Here is a 20,719-nt window from a genome sequence, read left to right on the forward strand (position 1 = left end):
TGTTTCATATACAACATAGATCATAACATGTATAATACACGTGTGTACACATTATTACATGTAAATTAAATACACATTGTATTATTCAGAGTATGATAATATTATATTATGATAAACATTTTTTTACTCGGGGAGAAATGAAATGCCAAAAGGCCCCGCCCCCTCAGGTGTTGACAGTTTCCTGTTCCGGTGGACGATCTGTAAGCAGGAGGAGTAAAGATGGCGGCTGCTCAGACGGACAGAGATCCACCGACGGACCCGGAGTTCGTTAATTTCTCCGCCAAAGACACGTCATCGGTAAGAAGCTACTCGTGCTGTAGGTGCTGCTGACGTCACGTGTGTCCGGTCAGTGTCTGTCAGTTGCTCAGCGCGAGACTTAAAGGTCACAGCTCTACGTCGAGCTAATGCTAATGCTAGCTGCGGGGAGGGACGTGTTCACCGTCTGGATGTTGCAACTTCATAAACACTGCCCGGTTACTCACCGGTTACTCACCGGCTACTCACCGGTTACTCACCGGTTACTCACCGGTTACTCACCGGCTACTCACCGGCTACTCACCGGCTACTCACCGGTTACTCACCGGTCGCTGCTGAGTAACTCACCAGTCACTCACTGGTCACTGCGCAGTTACTCACCAGTCACTCACTGGTTACTGCCCAGTTATTTACCAGTTACTCACCAGTCACTCACCGACTGCCCAGTTACTCACTGGTCACTGCCCGGTAACTCACCGGTCACTCACTGGTAACTGCCCAGTTATTCACCAGTCACTCACCGGTCACTGCCTAGTTACTCACTGGTCACTCACCGGTCACTCACTGGTCACTGCCCAGTTACTCACCAGTCACTCAACGGTCACTCACCAGTCACTCTCTGGTTATCAATCAATCAATCAAACTTTATTTGTAGAGTCTCATATTCACAGATCCCAGTTTGTCTCCTGGTCTTCAACAAGGTGAGACGTCCTCTGTTCTTCAACAAGTCAAACTGAAACCCTCAACAGGTGAAGGTAGAAACCTCAGAGACACGTGTGAGGACCCGTCTCCCAGGACGGACACCAGTCAACAGATGTCCTGTGTACTATATATCAAGCAGTCCTGCTGCAATCGTAGTTACTCACTAGTCACACACCGGTTGTTCACCATTTAATCACTGGTTATCCACCGGTCAAACCAGTAACCAGTCCAAAGATGGTGATACTACAGATAGACAGAATCCAGATAGACACCAGGAAGTTAACTAGTAATAATTCACATATTTATATGTCCACCTCTCTGTCCTCAGCGCTGGCTGGCGGTGTCCGACCTGCAGACGGAGGTGTACCGTCACCTGGCCATGTATGTTCCCAGAATCCTTTGCCTTGGTGCGAGCGGGGGCAGCAGCCGGGAGGAGCAGAGGGAGGAGCTTGCCTGTCAGCTCCTCCTCCTGGCTCCCCTGGAGTGGTTCATGTTGGGGGAGGAGCCTGCAGCCGGCCTCGCACGGCTGCAGGAGAACAACCGGCCGTCAGCGCTGTGTGGTCACGTGTTCAAGGTGGGAGAGCCCACCTACTCCTGCAGGTAAAACACACGCTGTCGTTGTGGGATGGTTTCTTCCTGTAAAAATGAAAAGCTCAATGAACACATTGTTTAAAAGAAACTTACACTGTCATTCATGTCAAACATGTGTGTCTGTGTGTGTGTGTTTAGGGAGTGTGCAGCTGATCCAACATGTGTTCTGTGCATGCAGTGTTTCCTGGGAAGTGTTCACAAAGAGCATAGATACAGAGTGAGTACACACACACACACACACACACACACACACACAGTTACTGCACTGAAAGTGCTGCTTCTGACAGGACAGGAAGTCCACTGTCTTCTGCAGGTGACGCCATCACATGACTCACACTCACACACTCTGTACCAATACACACTGTATAAGTACACAAACACACTGTGTTCTAGAGATGAAGCGGTATGACGTCACGTTTTTAGTGAACAACATTTCATGATTATCAGTATTATCGTGTTTTCAGCCATGACCTCTGGAGGATCTCTGGAGAGTTGGATCCAGATGTTCTCCTCAGTTAGTTTTTTACCCATGATGCAGCAGACGCTCTCTGCTCTGACTCGTTCACAACAACAAGCAGGGACAGGAAGTAATGTGTTGGTTCTGTGTGTATAGATGACAACATCAGGAGGTGGGGGTTTCTGTGACTGTGGAGATGATGAAGCCTGGAAGACGAGTCCCTATTGTAACAAACACACACCGGCAGAGAGACACACTGAGGAGGTGAGACAGCTGTCTGTCCCTACCTGCCAGGACCTGTCTGTGTCTATGTGCTGTCTCTCACTGAACTGTTTGTCCTCTCAGGATCCTGTAGCTCAGATTCCTGTGGACATGGTCGCCCGTGCTTACAGCATCTTCTCCATCATCCTGAAGTACGCAGTTGACCTCCTGACCTGGGAACGTGAGGACGAGCTACCTGCAGGACTGGAGCCGCCGTACGCACACACACCTGAACCCACACACAATCTACAACACATCATTACACATTATTGAAATAAACTTAACGTTATCTGATTTGTTTATGTACTGATACTCCCTCTATATGTGTGTACTGTGTGTATATTGTGTTTATCATGCATGTGTACTCTTTGGGTACTTTTTGTGTGCTTATACTTCCTGTGTCTTTGTACTGTGTGTACAGGGAGCGGTCGGACTCGTACCTCTGCATGTTGTTTAATGATGAAGTCCACACGTATGAACAGGTGATCTACACGCTACAGAAAGCTGTCAACTGCAGCCAGAAAGAGGCTGTGAGCTTCGCCACCACTGTGGACCGAGACGTGAGTACTGCTTGTCTTCATCATCCTCATCATCCTCATCTTCCCCATTTTTATTATCGTCATCAGTGATAAATAGGGCTGCACGATATATCGACGTTGTGATATCGACGTGCGCGAATATACGAATTACAGACGGCAAAAAACTGTGATAAATCTGGTATTTAAATTACTGACAATCCAAACATGTATGTAAACAATCTCGTCATTTTAGTCAGAGATGGAGAGGGGGAGGACCGTCAGAGGAGAAGAGGAGTCTCCATTGAACCATTACCAGAGAGAAAAAAGCTTTTGACACATCATCCCTCAAACAAAATAAATAAAAACAAAGGGGAAACACAAAACACCAAAGTCAATAGAGTCTCTCATTAGAAATGAATAATCAGTTCTCCATCTTCACCCAGAGAACATAACACGCCCCCAACAGCCCACAGGTGAAAGTCTGCAGCTTCATCACTTAACATCAGCACACTGCTCAGCGTTCACCACCATCACGATGAACACGGAATCTCAAGAAATCCAGATGTGTGAGGGTTCTGCTCGGGCACCACTGGCTGCGGTTGTGTGGCGGAACGACTTCATTCCCGGGCACAACAGAACCGAGCAGTAAAAGGAAGGGAACCCGTGTGATGATCCATGATCATATAACTTCCTGCTCTTTCTCACAGTTCTGCCTCTTGTTGCTTTTCTCGGAGTGGTTCACAAACCAGTCTTCAGTATGCCAACGGATTTCATGAATTTGTCAGTGAAGCTGTGTCTTACTCGCTTTGATCAAAACCTCCAGGACTAGAGCCGAGCTTCCTTCACCCAATGGTTAATGGTTTTGTATTTAAAGCTCTCCTCTAAATAAGGATAAAGAGGCTTTATTGTCAATTTCTTCACATGTTCAAGACATACAAGGAATCGTAGGACGTTTCCCACTCTCCCACGGTGAAACATATAAAGTGCACAACAGTCTCTCTGACTCAAAGCTCTTTACAGAACAGTTTTACAATCACCGATTCACACACACATTCATACAGTGCATCCATTAGCAGCACTGTGTTCTTCTATGAGGGGCCATTCAGGGTCTTGCCCAAGGACACTCTGGCATGCAGATGGGGCAGACTGGGGATCGAACTGCCGATCTTCAGGTTGGGGGAGGACCGCTCTACCCCTCAGCCACAGCCACCCCCAATGATGTTTAATTGATTTAATTTGTTTATTTTGACACACGAAACATGTAAAAGCTCTAGAAACTAAGTGTGTGTGTGTATGTGTGTGTTGTCTGTGTGTACAGGGCAGGAAGTCAGTTCGTTATGGGGACCTTCAGTTCTGTGAACAGGCCAAGTCTGTTATTGTGGTGAGTAACGGTCCGTATCGATCTTAACAGTGTTAGAGTTGGGCGAGTGGATGAATGTATTGTCTGTGATTGGATGAGTCCATTGTTTCTTTTTGGGGTGATGTGTAATTTGATCTTGTTCATGTAAGGATCTGATCAATGAAAGTATCTAATTATATATTATATACATTCAGTCATTCAGCCCCTCTAGACTTCCCTCTCTCTGTATCTCAAGCTTGGCTCATATTGATCAGCTGTGTATTGATCCCTCCCAGAGGAACACCAGCCGTCAGTCCAAGCCTCTCCGGGTTCAAGTGATGCACTCGTCTGTTGTCGCTCATCAGTGTTTCGCTCTGAAGGCTCTCGGCTGGTTGGGACAGATCATTCAGTACTCTGGTATGTCTGCACTTCATTACCCATCATTCCTCTGAGTGTGTGTCACCTGGGCTGCTTGTGACGAGTGTGCTCATGTGTGTCAGACGGCCTGAGGAGGATTCTGTGTCAAGTTGGTCTGCAGAACAGTCCAGAAGGAGAGAACTCGTCACTGGTCGACAGACTGATGCTCAACGACTCAAAGATGTGGAAAGGTAAACACACATCCACTGAAGGTCCTCAGATTGAAAACATATCGATGTGTGATCAGAGTCATCTGAAGGTTGAAGACTCGACTTTTGAGTGAGACAACTTCTGTGTGTAGGAGCGAGGAACATCTACCACCAGCTGCTGATGAACTCTCTCCTCATGGATCTAAAGTACAAGAAGATGTTTGCCATTCAATTCTCCAAGGTAACACAGCTGATCAGTGCACAGCTGATCAGTGCACAGCTGATCAGTGCACAGCTGCTCTGACCCTCACTTGACCTCTGACCCTGTAGAACTACAGACGGCTGCAGACAGATTTCATGGAGGACGATCATGAGCGAGTTGTGTCGGTGACGTCACTGTCAGTCCAACTGTTCACGGTCCCCACAATGGTGGGTACATCAGAGCCCCCCCTGCTGGTAAACATCCACGCTACAGTTATAATTATTATTATGTAGAATCATCTGAGCGCCCCCTGTGTGTGTGTGTGTGTGTGTGTGTCTGTGTGTGTGTGTGTGTGTGCGGCAGGCTCGGATGTTGATGACGGAGCAGAACTTGATGACGACCATCGTCAGGACGTTTGTGGATCACCTGCGTCACAGAGATCTTCAGGGTCGGTTCCAGTTCGACCGGTACACGGCTCAGCAGGCGTTCAAGTTCGGACGAGTCCAGAGCCTCATAGGTGACCTCAAGTAAGAAGCAGGTGTATAACCAGTATTCACCGGTTATACACTCACACACACACACGTGATCAGACACTCCAGACGGGTCAATCTGATATGTCATAATCATAATATGTCTCCTTTAAATAAAGTTTAGTTAAACTAAAGATTGTTTCATAAATCTGATTGAATTTGTGCTCATTAAACGATAAGAGCTGAAATAATTTTAAATAGTGCTTTTTAAATAATGATTTAATTATTTTCCATGCACAAAAGGGTGAATGAATAACAACAAAATAAACAAATATCGGTATAGGCCAAGAATTTCCATATCGGTGCATCCCTAACTATAACCAAATTACTTAAACAGCACTTGTAGAGTAACGATTCTGACCCAAGTTTAATGATTCATATAAGCAGTTGATCACTATATCCAGTTTTCTGTCTCATGACTATTTTGTTGTGTCATTGTGTATCTGTGTTGTTTATCTATGTGTGTGTCTCTGTGTGTGTTCTCAGGTACGTGTTGATCACGCCTCCCTCTGATTGGTCCCATCAGCTCCGACAGAAGTTTCTCGAAGGTTTCGATTCTTTTCTGGATCTGCTCAAGTGTATGCAGGTGAGAGTGAGACAGGCACAGCCACCTGTCTGTCTCTCCCTCTCTCTCTCTCTTTCTCTCCCTCCCTCTCTCTCTCTCTCTCTCTCTCTCTCTCTCTCTCTCTTTCTTTCTTTCAGTCTCTCTCTCTCTCTCTTTCTTTCTCTCTTTCTCTCTCTCTCTCTCTCTCTTTGATCTCTGATCTCTGAACCTCTCTCTCTTTCTTTCTCTCTCTCCCTCTCTCTTTCTTTCTCTCTCTCTGATCTCTGATCTCTGAACCTCTCTCTCTTTCTTTCTCTCTCTCCCTCTCTCTTTCTTTCTCTCTCTCTCTATCTGATCTCTGAACCTCTCTCTCTCCCTCTCCCTCTCCCTCTCCCTCTCTCTGTTTCTTTCTCTCTCTCCCTCTCTCTTTCTTTCTCTCTCTCCCTCTCTCTTTCTTTCTCTCTCTCTCTATCATATCTCTGAACCTCTCTCTTTCTTTCTCTCTCTCTCTCTATCTGATCTCTGATCTCTGAACCTCTCTCTCTCTCGCTCTCTCTCTCTCTCTTTGATCTCTGATCTCTGAACCTCTCTCTCACCCTCTCTCTTTCTTTCTCTCTCTCTCTATCTGATCTCTGAACCTCTCTCTCTCCCTCTCCCTCTCCCTCTCTCTGTTTCTTTTTCTCTCTCCCTCTCTCTTTCTTTCTCTCTCTCCCTCTCTCTTTCTTTCTCTCTCTCTCTATCATATCTCTGAACCTCTCTCTCTCCCTCTCTCTTTCTTTCTCTCTCTCTCTCTATCTGATCTCTGATCTCTGAACCTCTCTCTCTCTCTCTTTGATCTCTGATCTCTGAACCTCTCTCTCTCTCTCTCTCTCTCTCATATCTCTGAACCTGTCTGTCTCTCAGGGTATGGACCCAGTGGTGAGACAGGTCGGCCAACACATTGAGATGGAGCCTGAGTGGGAGGCAGCGTTTACACTTCAGATGAAACTGACTCACGTCATCACAATGATACAAGAGTGGTGCTGCAGTGATGTACGTCTAAACAACAACACATGCAACAACACAACATATACAACATAACAATACAAACAACAGCATATTCAACACATACAAAAATGTATATAACATTACAACAACACAATGAAACTAAGTCAATTGTGAATGATGCTGCTTTAAGAAGAAGAAGATGGATGTTAAACGTTTGTGTGTGTGTTTGTGTGTCAGGAGCACGTGCTGGTCGAGGCGTACAGGAAGTGTGTGAGTGCTCTCAGTCAGTGTCACAACAGTCTTCCTGACGGTGAACAGCCAATCCGCTTAAGTTTTTGTGGACACAGTGTGGAGACGTTCAGGTACCAGGTGTCTCAAGACAAGGTGTCCATACACCTGCCTGTTTGCAGGCTGCTGGCAGGTACACACACACTCAAACAGATGCAGACACAAAGTCATAGTGTGATGTCATCAGTGACCTCTGACCTCTGACCCCTCAGGTCTCCATGTTCTCCTCAGTAGAACAGAAGTCGCCTCTCGAGCCCCTGAACAGCTCCCATTGGTGAGTAACACACAATGAAACCCACTGGACTTATATTATTATTATTTATGTTTGTTTGTGTGTGTCCTCAGGGTGAACTCAGCCCCCCCCTCCTAATTGAACTCCCCCTCCGCTGCCTGGTGCTCTGTGCCCAGGTGCATGCTGGGATGTGGAGGAGGAATGGCTTCTCCCTGATCAACCAGGTGAGTCCACACCTGAACCAAACAGCTGTTTGTGATTGGTCACATGGTGTGAACACGCCTTCTCTGAACTCATGGAGGTTAAGGTCATGAGTCACTGTCCTGTGGCTGATGGGTCGAAGGTGGGTGGTTCAATCCTCCCTTTCCGTCTGCATGCCAAAGTGTCCTTGGGCAAGAAGCTGAACGCCTAGATGGCCCCTCAAGTTGATGCACGCCTCGAGCTGACCTGCAGGGGGCACTGTTTCTTTATCTTACCATGACGACACCATGTCAGACTGAAGCGTGTTTGTTTTTCAGATTTATTATTATCACAACGTCAAGTGTAGAGTGGAGATGTTCGACAAGGACGTCATCATGCTGCAGGTACAGACACACACAACTGACAACAGCTTAAAAGACTGACAACAACATTTCTTTTGTCATTGCTGCTGCTTCATCTCCATCACACATGATGTAGAAACACTTTAAGTTACAAACTGGTTCTTCTCATGTAGTGAATCCTGTTGTGTTGTTGTTGTTGTGTTGATGTGTTCAGTTCCATCAGCATGTGTGTGTCCTGGGAGAGGATCCTCACATGGGACTGAGCTTCATCACTGATCAATAAGTTTCTGTTTGACTCGTGTTGAGTTAAGAACAGGAAGTTGATCCTTTTAACATCTGTGAGACAAATAACATGTGATTGATTGTTTTAACTGACCACTACTGACCACTACTGACCACTACTGACAGCCATGGACAGTGTCTGACAACTTCTGACATCACTGATACAGTGTTTCTATTTGTTTCTCCAGACGGGGGCGTCCATGATGGATCCAAACCACTTCCTGATGATGGTTCTGAGTCGATTTGAACTGTTTCACATCTTCAGCTCCACAGACGTCAGGCAGAGATACAGAGAGGCCAACAAGGTCAGTACTGAAACTACTGACACCAACAGACGTCAGATAGTGAAACAGAGAGGCCAACAAGGTCAGTACTGAAACTACTGACGCCCAAAGACGTCAGGTAGTGAAACAGAGAGGCCAACAAGGTCAGTACTGACACCACTGACACCAACAGACGTCAGGTAGTGAAACAGAGAGGCCAACAAGGTCAGTACTGAAACTACTGACACCAACAGACGTCAGGTAGTGAAACAGAGAGGCCAACAAGGTCAGTACTGAAACTACTGACACCAACAGACGTCAGGTAGTGAAACAGAGAGGCCAGCAAGGTCAGTACTGAAACTACTGACGCCCAAAGACGTCAGGTAGTGAAACAGAGAGGCCAACAAGGTCAGTACTGACACCACTGACACCAACAGACGTCAGGTAGTGAAACAGAGAGGCCAACAAGGTCAGTACTGAAACTACTGACACCAACAGACGTCAGATAGTGAAACAGAGAGGCCAGCAAGGTCAGTACTGACACCACTGACACCAACAGACGACAGATAGTGAAACAGAGAGGCCAACAAGGTCAGTACTGAAACTACTGACACCAACAGACGTCAGGTAGTGAAACAGAGAGGCCAGCAAGGTCAGTACTGACACCACTGACACCAACAGACGACAGATAGTGAAACAGAGAGGCCAACAAGGTCAGTACTGACACCACTGACACCAACAGACGTCAGGTAGTGAAACAGAGAGGCCAACAAGGTCAGTACTGAAACTACTGACACCAACAGACGTCAGATAGTGAAACAGAGAGGCCAACAAGGTCAGTACCGAAACTACTGACGCCCAAAGACGTCAGGTAGTGAAACAGAGAGGCCAACAAGGTCAGTACTGAAACTACTGACACCAACAGACGACAGATAGTGAAACAGAGAGGCCAACAAGGTCAGTACTGAAACTACTGACGCCCAAAGAAGTCAGGTAGTGAAACAGAGAGGCCAACAAGGTCAGTACTGAAACTACTGACGCCCACAGACGTCAGATAGTGAAACAGAGAGGCTAGCAAGGTCAGTACTGAAACTACTGACACCAACAGACGTCAGGTAGTGAAACAGAGAGGCCAACAAGGTCAGTACTGAAACTACTGACGCCCACAGACGTCAGGTAGTGAAACAGAGAGGCTAGCAAGGTCAGTACTGAAACTACTGACGCCCACAGACGTCAGATAGTGAAACAGAGAGGCTAGCAAGGTCAGTACTGACACCACTGACACCAACAGACGTCAGATAGTGAAACAGAGAGGCAAGCGAGGTCAGTACTGAAACTACTGACACCAACAGACGTCAGATAGTGAAACAGAGAGGCCAACAAGGTCAGTACTGAAACTACTGACGCCCACAGACGTCAGGTAGTGAAACAGAGAGGCTAGCAAGGTCAGTACTGAAACTACTGACGCCCACAGACGTCAGATAGTGAAACAGAGAGGCTAGCAAGGTCAGTACTGACACCAACAGACGTCAGGTAGTGATACAGAGAGGCCAACAAGGTCAGTTCTGAAACTACTGACGCCCAAAGACGTCAGGTAGTGAAACAGAGAGGCCAACAAGGTCAGTACTGAAACCACTGACACCAACAGACGACAGATAGTGAAACAGAGAGGCCAACAAGGTCAGTACTGAAACTACTGATGCCCACAGACGTCAGATAGTGAAACAGAGAGGCCAACAAGGTCAGTACTGACACCACTGACACCAACAGACGTCAGGTAGTGAAACAGAGAGGCCAACAAGGTCAGTACTGAAACTACTGACACCAACAGACGTCAGATAGTGAAACAGAGAGGCCAACAAGGTCAGTACTGAAACTACTGACGCCCAAAGACGTCAGGTAGTGAAACAGAGAGGCCAACAAGGTCAGTACTGAAACTACTGACGCCCACAGACGTCAGATAGTGAAACAGAGAGGCCAACAAGGTCAGTACTGAAACTACTGACGCCCACAGACGTCAGATAGTGAAACAGAGAGGCTAGCAAGGTCAGTACTGACACCACTGACACCAACAGACGTCAGATAGTGAAACAGAGAGGCCAACAAGGTCAGTACTGAAACTACTGACGCCCACAGACGTCAGGTAGTGAAACAGAGAGGCTAGCAAGGTCAGTACTGAAACTACTGACGCCCACAGACGTCAGATAGTGAAACAGAGAGGCTAGCAAGGTCAGTACTGACACCACTGACACCAACAGACGTCAGATAGTGAAACAGAGAGGCCAACAAGGTCAGTACTGAAACTACTGACGCCCACAGACGTCAGGTAGTGAAACAGAGAGGCTAGCAAGGTCAGTACTGACACCACTGACACCAACAGACGTCAGATAGTGAAACAGAGAGGCCAACAAGGTCAGTACTGAAACTACTGACGCCCACAGACGTCAGATAGTGAAACAGAGAGGCTAGCAAGGTCAGTACTGACACCACTGACACCACTGACACCAACAGACGTCAGATAGTGAAACAGAGAGGCCAACAAGGTCAGTACTGAAACTACTGACGCCCACAGACGTCAGGTAGTGAAACAGAGAGGCTAGCAAGGTCAGTACTGAAACTACTGATGCCCACAGACGTCAGATAGTGAAACAGAGAGGCCAGCAAGGTCAGTACTGACACCACTGACACCAACAGACGTCAGATAGTGAAACAGAGAGGCCAACAAGGTCAGTACTGAAACTACTGACGCCCACAGACGTCAGGTAGTGAAACAGAGAGGCTAGCAAGGTCAGTACTGAAACTACTGACGCCCACAGACGTCAGATAGTGAAACAGAGAGGCTAGCAAGGTCAGTACTGACACCACTGACACCAACAGACGTCAGATAGTGAAACAGAGAGGCAAGCAAGGTCAGTACTGAAACTACTGACACCAACAGACGTCAGATAGTGAAACAGAGAGGCCAACAAGGTCAGTACTGAAACTACTGACGCCCACAGACGTCAGGTAGTGAAACAGAGAGGCTAGCAAGGTCAGTACTGAAACTACTGACGCCCACAGACGTCAGATAGTGAAACAGAGAGGCTAGCAAGGTCAGTACTGACACCAACAGACGTCAGGTAGTGAAACAGAGAGGCCAACAAGGTCAGTTCTGAAACTACTGACGCCCAAAGAAGTCAGGTAGTGAAACAGAGAGGCCAACAAGGTCAGTACTGAAACCACTGACACCAACAGACGACAGATAGTGAAACAGAGAGGCCAACAAGGTCAGTACTGAAACTACTGATGCCCACAGACGTCAGATAGTGAAACAGAGAGGCCAACAAGGTCAGTACTGACACCACTGACACCAACAGACGTCAGGTAGTGAAACAGAGAGGCCAACAAGGTCAGTACTGAAACTACTGACACCAACAGACGTCAGATAGTGAAACAGAGAGGCCAACAAGGTCAGTACTGAAACTACTGACGCCCAAAGACGTCAGGTAGTGAAACAGAGGCCAACAAGGTCAGTACTGAGACTACTGACGCCCACAGACGTCAGATAGTGAAACAGAGAGGCTAGCAAGGTCAGTACTGACACCACTGACACCAACAGACGTCAGATAGTGAAACAGAGAGGCCAACAAGGTCAGTACTGAAACTACTGACGCCCACAGACGTCAGGTAGTGAAACAGAGAGGCTAGCAAGGTCAGTACTGAAACTACTGACGCCCACAGACGTCAGATAGTGAAACAGAGAGGCTAGCAAGGTCAGTACTGACACCACTGACACCAACAGACGTCAGATAGTGAAACAGAGAGGCCAACAAGGTCAGTACTGAAACTACTGACGCCCACAGACGTCAGGTAGTGAAACAGATCACAGGTGTCAGTAGCGTCAGTCGAGTGTTGAATGAGCTCTGTCTATTTCACAGGACGTGGTCCAGCTGAACAACACTCTGATTGAGGAGATGCTTCATCTCATCATCATGGTCGTCGGTGAGTCGTCTGTTCAGGTTACGTGTTCATGTGTGTGACTGTGGTACAGGTGATGATCAGGTGTGTGACTGTTGTACAGGTGATGATCATGTGTGTGACTGTGGTACAGGTGATGATCAGGTGTGTGACTGTTGTACAGGTGATGATCATGTGTGTCTCTGACTGTTGTACAGTTGATGATCATGTGTGTGACTGTGGTACAGGTGATGATCAGGTGTGTGACTGTTGTACAGGTGATGATCATGTGTGTGACTGTGGTACAGGTGATGATCAGGTGTGTGACTGTTGTACAGGTGATGATCATGTGTGTGACTGTTGTACAGGTGATGATCATGTGTGTCTCTGACTGTTGTACAGGTGATGATCATGTGTGTGACTGTTGTACAGGTGATGATCATGTGTGTCTCTGACTGTTGTACAGGTGATGATCAGGTGTGTGACTGTGGTACAGGTGATGATCATGTGTGTCTCTGACTGTTGTACAGGTGATGATCAGGTGTGTGACTGTTGTACAGGTGATGATCATGTGTGTGACTGTGGTACAGGTGATGATCAGGTGTGTGACTGTTGTACAGGTGATGATCATGTGTGTGACTGTGGTACAGGTGATGATCAGGTGTGTGACTGTTGTACAGGTGATGATCATGTGTGTCTCTGACTGTTGTACAGTTGATGATCATGTGTGTGACTGTGGTACAGGTGATGATCAGGTGTGTGACTGTTGTACAGGTGATGATCATGTGTGTGACTGTGGTACAGGTGATGATCAGGTGTGTGACTGTTGTACAGGTGATGATCATGTGTGTGACTGTTGTACAGGTGATGATCATGTGTGTCTCTGACTGTTGTACAGGTGATGATCATGTGTGTGACTGTTGTACAGGTGATGATCATGTGTGTCTCTGACTGTTGTACAGGTGATGATCAGGTGTGTGACTGTGGTACAGGTGATGATCATGTGTGTCTCTGACTGTTGTACAGGTGATGATCAGGTGTGTGACTGTTGTACAGGTGATGATCATGTGTGTGACTGTGGTACAGGTGATGATCAGGTGTGTGACTGTTGTACAGGTGATGATCATGTGTGTCTCTGACTGTTGTACAGTTGATGATCATGTGTGTGACTGTGGCACAGGTGATGATCAGGTGTGTGACTGTTGTACAGGTGATGATCATGTGTGTGACTGTGGTACAGGTGATGATCAGGTGTGTGACTGTTGTACAGGTGATGATCATGTGTGTGACTGTTGTACAGGTGATGATCATGTGTGTGACTGTGGTACAGGTGATGATCAGGTGTGTGACTGTTGTACAGGTGATGATCATGTGTGTGACTGTTGTACAGGTGATGATCATGTGTGTCTCTGACTGTTGTACAGGTGATGATCAGGTGTGTGACTGTGGTACAGGTGATGATCATGTGTGTCTCTGACTGTGGTACAGGTGATGATCAGGTGTGTGACTGTGGTTCAGGTGTGTGATTGTTGTACAGTTGATGATCATGTGTGTCTCTGACTGTTGTACAGGTGAGCGCTATGTGGCAGGTGTGGGACAAGTGGAACCCATCGATGAGGTCAGAAGAGAAATCATCCACCAGCTGTCGATCAAACCGATGTCTCACAGTGAGCTGGTGAAGGCTCTACCTGAGAACGTGAGACACCTGTGTAGCTGTCTGTCTACCTGTCTGTGCCTGTCTACCTGTCTGTCTGTACCAGTCTGCATCTGTCTGTCTACCTCTCTGTGTTACAGGGTAATAAGGAGACAGGTCTGGAGGGAGTCATCGACAGCGTCGCTTCTTTCAAGTTAGTTCTTTTCACAGTGTGTGTTGTGTGTCTGTATGGACAGTGTGTGTGTCTATTGTGTGTCTGCACTGACAGTGTGTGTCTGCTAGAGGTGTTGAATTTCTCAAATGCATCAGGTTGCAGACGTGGACAACTCTGCACCGCAATAATCAATTCATATTTTCCGTTACGTACATTGTTTAAGCTTTGTCCGGCCGCTGAATATTATATCCAGCGCTGCTTCAGGATCAGCACAGACACTCGTTAAAGATCCAGTCTGTAATCTAGTGTCTGTCAGAGTCTGTTTCCTCATCTGACCTGCGCTCAATTTACACTTTAACAATAAACACCATCACTAATCACAAGTTATCAGGACAGGTACAGGACTAACGTTTACTTTGTCTATTTGCTCTAGAGATTATAAGACACATGTTTAAACCTGCTACACAACACCGGACGGAACGTGACCTGCACAGTCAGCACATCAGGTTTTAACTTCACTGTTGCAGAAGAAGCGACTTCCTGTTTATCTAGGAACATAAACATGAATTCATCAAGTTTTTATAAAGATCAGTTCTAAGTGTGATGATTAGAAAACGTCAGAGGAGCAGAGTCACATGTGGACCAGCAGAGTAAAGGGCCTCCGTGCAGTGGTGCTGCTAAGGGGGGGCAGTTGGTGCCACCTTGATACATTAAAGGCTATAATCCGAGTCCTTTAGGCGCAGCACACAAGTCTAAACTGAATGAATGAAATCAGAGAGGAGAGAACTGACCACTTTCATAGACTCACTGTTGTAGTCATCCATTGATAACCTTGTTTTGTAAATTATGGCACACTCTTAATACCAGTTACAGTCTATAATACTTTTTAGAGCACTTTCTAAATAGAAAGGGAGTTCATATCTCACTGATTTTATTAACTGATGAAAAAGCAGCCACGTGCAGTAACAGAAAATTGTGATGTGATACATTGAAATACATATAGATGACTCGTTGTGCATTGAGTCGTCAGCCTAGTGAAGGTGCACACCTCTAGTGTCTGCACTGACGGTGTGTGTATTGTGTGTCTGTACTGACAGTGTGTGTATTAGGTGTCTGTACTGACAGTTTGTGTCTGTACTGCTACAGGAAACCAGGTGTAACAGGTCGTGGTTTGTATGAACTCTGTCCCGAGTGGAACAAAAACTTCAACCTTTACTTTCATCACTACAGCAGAGCTGATCAGTCCAAGGTACACAGCTGATCACTGTATTGATCTGCGAGGCATTGATCTGTGTGCTGCTGTGGTAACCATGTGTGATGTGTGTTCCAGGCTGAGGAGGCTCAGAGGAAACTGAGGAGACAGAAAGGAGAGGACACAGGTAAACACACCTAATGATGTCACTGATCCATTGTGACATCATCACGTCAACTAATGAAGAATGTGAATTATCAGTTATCAACATGTCACATCAATACCACACTGTGTGTGTGTTGTGCAGCCCTGCCTCCCCCACTTCCCCCCCCTCTCTGTCCTCTCTTTGCGAGTCTCGTTAACGTCCTGCAGTGTGACGTCTTGTTGGCTGTAGAGGGCGCTGTGCTGCAGTGGGCTGTGGAGCCAAGTGGGGGGAGCTGGACCGAGTCAATGCTACAGAGGGTAAGAGAAAGAGTGTGTGGGTGTGTGTGGGGAGCATGATGTTTAGATTACTGTATTAACTAAATAATGAGTGTACAGGTGCTCCACCTGGTGGCCATGGCTCTACTGGAGGAGCAGCAGCAGTTAGAAAACAAAGGAGATGATGATGTCACCTTCAACTACACCTGCAAGATCTCACGTCAGTACACAACTACACAACAATCCAACAACACACATCGTTACACAATTGAAGGCCAAAGTCACACACTCTACTTCTATGTGTGTCTGTGCGTCTAGGTCCAGGTGAAGCTCCTAGTCCGACAGGAAGTGTCCTTGCCTTGTTGGAGACTCTTCAGAACGCTCCTCACCTTGAGGTTCACAAAGACATCATCACCTGGATCATCAAGGTAAACATCTTCCTAAATATTCAGGTCAATGAGATCAATAACCTGATCACCAGACTGATCATAACCTGATCACCAGACTGATCCATAACCTGATCACCAGACTGATCAATAACCTGATCACCAGACTGATCCATAACCTGATCACCAGACTGATCAATAACCTGATCACCAGACTGATCCATAACCTGATCACCAGACTGATCATAACCTGATCACCAGACTGATCCATAACCTGATCACCAGACTGATCAATAACCTGATCACCAGACTGATCCATAACCTGATCACCAGACTGATCCATAACCTGATCACCAGACTGATCATAACCTGATCACCAGACTGATCCATAACCTGATCACCAGACTGATCAATAACCTGATCACCAGACTGATCCATAACCTGATCACCAGACTGATCATAACCTGATCACCAGACTGATCCATAACCTGATCACCAGACTGATCAATAACCTGATCACCAGACTGATCCATAACCTGATCACCAGACTGATCAATAACCTGATCACCAGACTGATCCATAACCTGATCACCAGACTGATCAATAACCTGATCACCAGACTGATCCATAACCTGATCACCAGACTGATCCATAACCTGATCACCAGACTGATCAATAACCTGATCACCAGACTGATCCATAACCTGATCACCAGACTGATCAATAACCTGATCACCAGACTGATCAATAACCTGATCACCAGACTGATCATAACCTGATCACCAAACTGATCCATAACCTGATCACCAGACTGATCAATAACCTGATCACCAAACTGATCCATAACCTGATCACCAGACTGATCAATAAGTGGAAGTGATGGAACACTGACCCTGAGGGAGGAGACTGTGATAGAAGGATGAGGAGGAAACAAGTGTTTAGTGACTGTGATGGTTTCCTGTCTCATGGAGATTCTAGATTCAAGATTCAAGATGACTCAGCATATCGATTCTATAGATCTGTGATGTTTGTGTTGAACTGAGTCCAGTATCACAGTATCACATTATCACAGTATCACAGTATCACAGTATTACATTATCACAGTATCACAGTATTACAAAGACCAACCCGACAGTACCATCCCTGTACAAAGACTAGTTGTCACCACACCACTCTGGTTTATAGCTGACAGGTCTGTGTGGGATTAATACTTTAAAATATTCACCTATGTAGATCATTTAATATTCATTAGGTTCTATAAATCTGAGTCTTTTTTGCGTATGCCATTTTCTACTTCTATGCACACGTACACTTTTAATTTCAGTCGTTTCATTTATTTGATAAATGAGGCCCCAGGCCCAATTCACCTCCTGACGTCTGCATCACCACTTCTCTGTCTCCTAATGATCAGACGCATGTCTGGAAGTTTGCTGCCATGCGAACGTTCTCTCGTCAAGTTTGTTTTTTAGATCCCAATGCTTGCTCGAGAAGTGCCGTCTGGAAATGGCTTCTGAAAGATGTCTACCCAGCGGTTATAGATGAGGCCCAAGGTCTCGGTCTTAAAGACATTCACGTGTTGTTTTTGTGTCCAGATGGTGTCGAATATTAAAACGATGAGAGAACGAACAGCGTCCACATCCACAGTCAGCACCTGTCGTGGACATGGAGCGGAGGAGGTAAAGTACCAGAACACCTGAATTACACTGAGCTGCAGCAGCAGGTGAACACACCTGTCGTGTCCGCAGACGCTGAGGGACAGAGACAAGGCCGAGAGGAAGAGGAAGGCAGAGGTGGCTCGTCTCCGCAGAGAGAAGATCATGGCTCAGATGTCCGAGATGCAGAAACACTTTATCAACGAGAACAAAGAACTTTTCCAACAAAGTCTGGAGGAGCTGGAAGCGTCTAGTGCCAGTGCTGCCGACAGCAGGTAGACCCGGACCCGTGTACACCTGCATGTACCTGTATACACTATGAAATACCTGTGTACAACTACACCCAACAACAATGAACTCCTTCCAAAAACATTATGGACAGGTATGTAGGAGGAAGAGCACATACAGGTGAGAGAAGAGGAGTCGCACACACTGTCCTGTACTTCATCAGGTAAACGGTGAGACAAGCATGAAGTGGCCAATCAGAGAGAAGAAGCAGACCAACAGTGTGAGAGCCTTCTTCTCTCTGATTGGCCACTTTCATGGAGGTGCAGCCTGTGTGTTTGTCTCACTGTTTCCCTGATGAAGGTCCACACGACAAAAACGTTGTACACTTAATTAAATGTTTTTGCATGTACAGGCGTGTGTGCGATTCCTCTTCTCTCAAATATCTGTGTACATATTGTGCTGAATACTTTGTTGTATACACTTGTATACATCTGTATATACCTGTTTACATTTGTATATGTATATGTATATGTGTATACCTTTATATAAATGTATATGCCTGTGTATATACATGTACACATAGTATATGTATATACTATATATATTTGTAAACATTAGGGTTGCACTATATATCAGAAATCTATCATCATTGCAGTGCATTTGCACTTTGCAAGTCATCGTCATTGCAATATTCAACAAGGATATCGCATATCACAGGTTTTCTTAATATCGTGAAGCCCTAGAACACATCTGTATATACACGTGTGGAAATCTGTTGCTGTTTGAAGTTTTTCTGACAGGAGACAGAACATTCAACTGTCCCCCCCTCCCCTCCGAGTGCCCCCAGTCTGGAGCACCCCTGTGTTTCTCAGGTGTGTGTTGGTCCCAGGAGGGTGGGTGGAGCAGAGCCCCGTCAGCTGGTCACCTGTATCCTGTGTCAGGAGGAGCAGGAGGTCAGAGGTCACGGCAGAGCCATGGTGCTCGCTGCATTCATCCAGAGGTCAACTGTTCTGTCCAAAAACCGCCGCCGCATCCTGCCCAACCCAGGTGAGCCTCACAGTGACATCATCAGGAGAGCAGCCAGTCAGATTCATGGTTAACTGATTGATGGATGTTTCCAGAGCGACACGACCCCCTGTTCATGCACCCGGACCTGTCCCTGGGGATCCACACAGCCAGCTGTGGACACATCATGCATGCCACCTGCTGGCAGAGGTATGTCACTGTCACACCTGTGTTCTCATACACAGGTGTGGTCAGAACATTATGGGTCCACTTTAGTCCAAAGTGCACATGGAAATAGATACATGTCAAACCCTAACTATAAACTGATGATATGTTTAATGTATGATCAGTGTTTCATGTATTGATCTGAGGGGAGAGAAAGAGAGCTGAACAATGTGTGTGTGTGTGTGTGTGTGTGTGTGTGTGTGTGTGTGTGTGTGTGTGTGTGTGTGTGTGTGTGTGTGTGTGTGTGTGTGTGTGTGTGTGTGTGTGTGTGTGTGTGTGTGTGTGTGTGCAGGTACTTCGAGGCCGTGCAGGTGAAGGAGCAGAGACGTCAGCAGCGTCTTCGAGGTCACACCAGCTACGACGTAGAAAATGGAGAATTCCTGTGTCCTCTCTGTGAATGTCTGAGCAACACTGTGATCCCACTGCTGCCCCACACACACACACCTGAACACAGGTACACACACACACACCTGAACACAGGTACACACACCTGAACACAGGTACACACACACACACCTGAACAGAGGTACACACACACACATCTGAACACAGGTACACACCTGAACACAGGTACACACACACACCTGAACACAGCTACACACACATCTGAACACAGCTACACACACACACACATCTGAACACAGCTACACACACACACACCTGAACACAGCTACACACACACCTGAACACAGGTACACACACACACACCTGAACACAGGTACACACACACACATCTGAACACAGGTACACACACACCTGAACACAGCTACACACACACACCTGAACACAGGTACACACACACACACCTGAACACAGGTACACACACACACATCTGAACACAGGTACACACACACACACCTGAACAGAGGTACACACACCTGAACACAGGTACACACACACGAACACAGGTACACACACACGAACACAGCTACACACACCTGAACACAGGTACACACACACACCTGAACACAGGTACACACACACACACCTGAACACAGGTACACACACACACACCTGAACACAGGTACACACACACACATCTGAACACAGGTACACACACACACATCTGAACACAGGTACACACACACACACCTGAACAGAGGTACACACACCTGAACACAGGTACACACACACGAACACAGGTACACACACACGAACACAGCTACACACACCTGAACACAGGTACACACACACACCTGAACACAGGTACACACACACACACCTGAACACAGGTACACACACACACATCTGAACACAGGTACACACACACCTGAACAGAGGTACACACACCTGAACACAGGTACACAC

General features: G+C 46.6%; 1 protein-coding gene across 2 annotated transcripts in view; it reads left to right on the plus strand.

The window, feature by feature from the left end:
- The first annotated feature begins 189 nt into the window (after positions 1-189).
- The window catches only part of ubr2 (ubiquitin protein ligase E3 component n-recognin 2), a 25,149-nt gene continuing 4,619 nt past the window's right edge, over positions 190-20,719 (plus strand). Inside the window, exons 1-32 of one of the 2 annotated variants that reach the window (XM_053435805.1) lie at positions 190-297; positions 1,286-1,557; positions 1,687-1,765; positions 2,162-2,269; positions 2,351-2,481; positions 2,688-2,826; positions 4,103-4,165; positions 4,420-4,540; positions 4,624-4,731; positions 4,842-4,930; positions 5,020-5,118; positions 5,255-5,418; positions 5,908-6,007; positions 6,869-6,997; positions 7,190-7,373; positions 7,453-7,514; positions 7,586-7,696; positions 7,991-8,056; positions 8,485-8,601; positions 12,477-12,540; positions 14,067-14,191; positions 14,290-14,342; positions 15,450-15,552; positions 15,634-15,682; positions 15,803-15,957; positions 16,036-16,135; positions 16,234-16,343; positions 17,894-17,977; positions 18,047-18,228; positions 19,020-19,228; positions 19,303-19,396; positions 19,704-19,865. In XM_053435805.1, the coding sequence (XP_053291780.1) occupies positions 220-297; positions 1,286-1,557; positions 1,687-1,765; positions 2,162-2,269; positions 2,351-2,481; positions 2,688-2,826; positions 4,103-4,165; positions 4,420-4,540; positions 4,624-4,731; positions 4,842-4,930; positions 5,020-5,118; positions 5,255-5,418; positions 5,908-6,007; positions 6,869-6,997; positions 7,190-7,373; positions 7,453-7,514; positions 7,586-7,696; positions 7,991-8,056; positions 8,485-8,601; positions 12,477-12,540; positions 14,067-14,191; positions 14,290-14,342; positions 15,450-15,552; positions 15,634-15,682; positions 15,803-15,957; positions 16,036-16,135; positions 16,234-16,343; positions 17,894-17,977; positions 18,047-18,228; positions 19,020-19,228; positions 19,303-19,396; positions 19,704-19,865 (3,710 nt within the window). In that variant the 5' untranslated portion in view covers positions 190-219. The remainder of the gene's footprint in view (positions 298-1,285; positions 1,558-1,686; positions 1,766-2,161; positions 2,270-2,350; positions 2,482-2,687; positions 2,827-4,102; positions 4,166-4,419; positions 4,541-4,623; positions 4,732-4,841; positions 4,931-5,019; positions 5,119-5,254; positions 5,419-5,907; positions 6,008-6,868; positions 6,998-7,189; positions 7,374-7,452; positions 7,515-7,585; positions 7,697-7,990; positions 8,057-8,484; positions 8,602-12,476; positions 12,541-14,066; positions 14,192-14,289; positions 14,343-15,449; positions 15,553-15,633; positions 15,683-15,802; positions 15,958-16,035; positions 16,136-16,233; positions 16,344-17,893; positions 17,978-18,046; positions 18,229-19,019; positions 19,229-19,302; positions 19,397-19,703; positions 19,866-20,719) is intronic. The other variant, XM_053435806.1, reaches the window with a different exon arrangement.

Source organism: Pleuronectes platessa, chromosome 12 (assembly GCF_947347685.1).
Source record: "Pleuronectes platessa chromosome 12, fPlePla1.1, whole genome shotgun sequence".
In the NCBI taxonomy this organism is placed as follows: Eukaryota; Metazoa; Chordata; class Actinopteri; order Pleuronectiformes; family Pleuronectidae; genus Pleuronectes; species Pleuronectes platessa.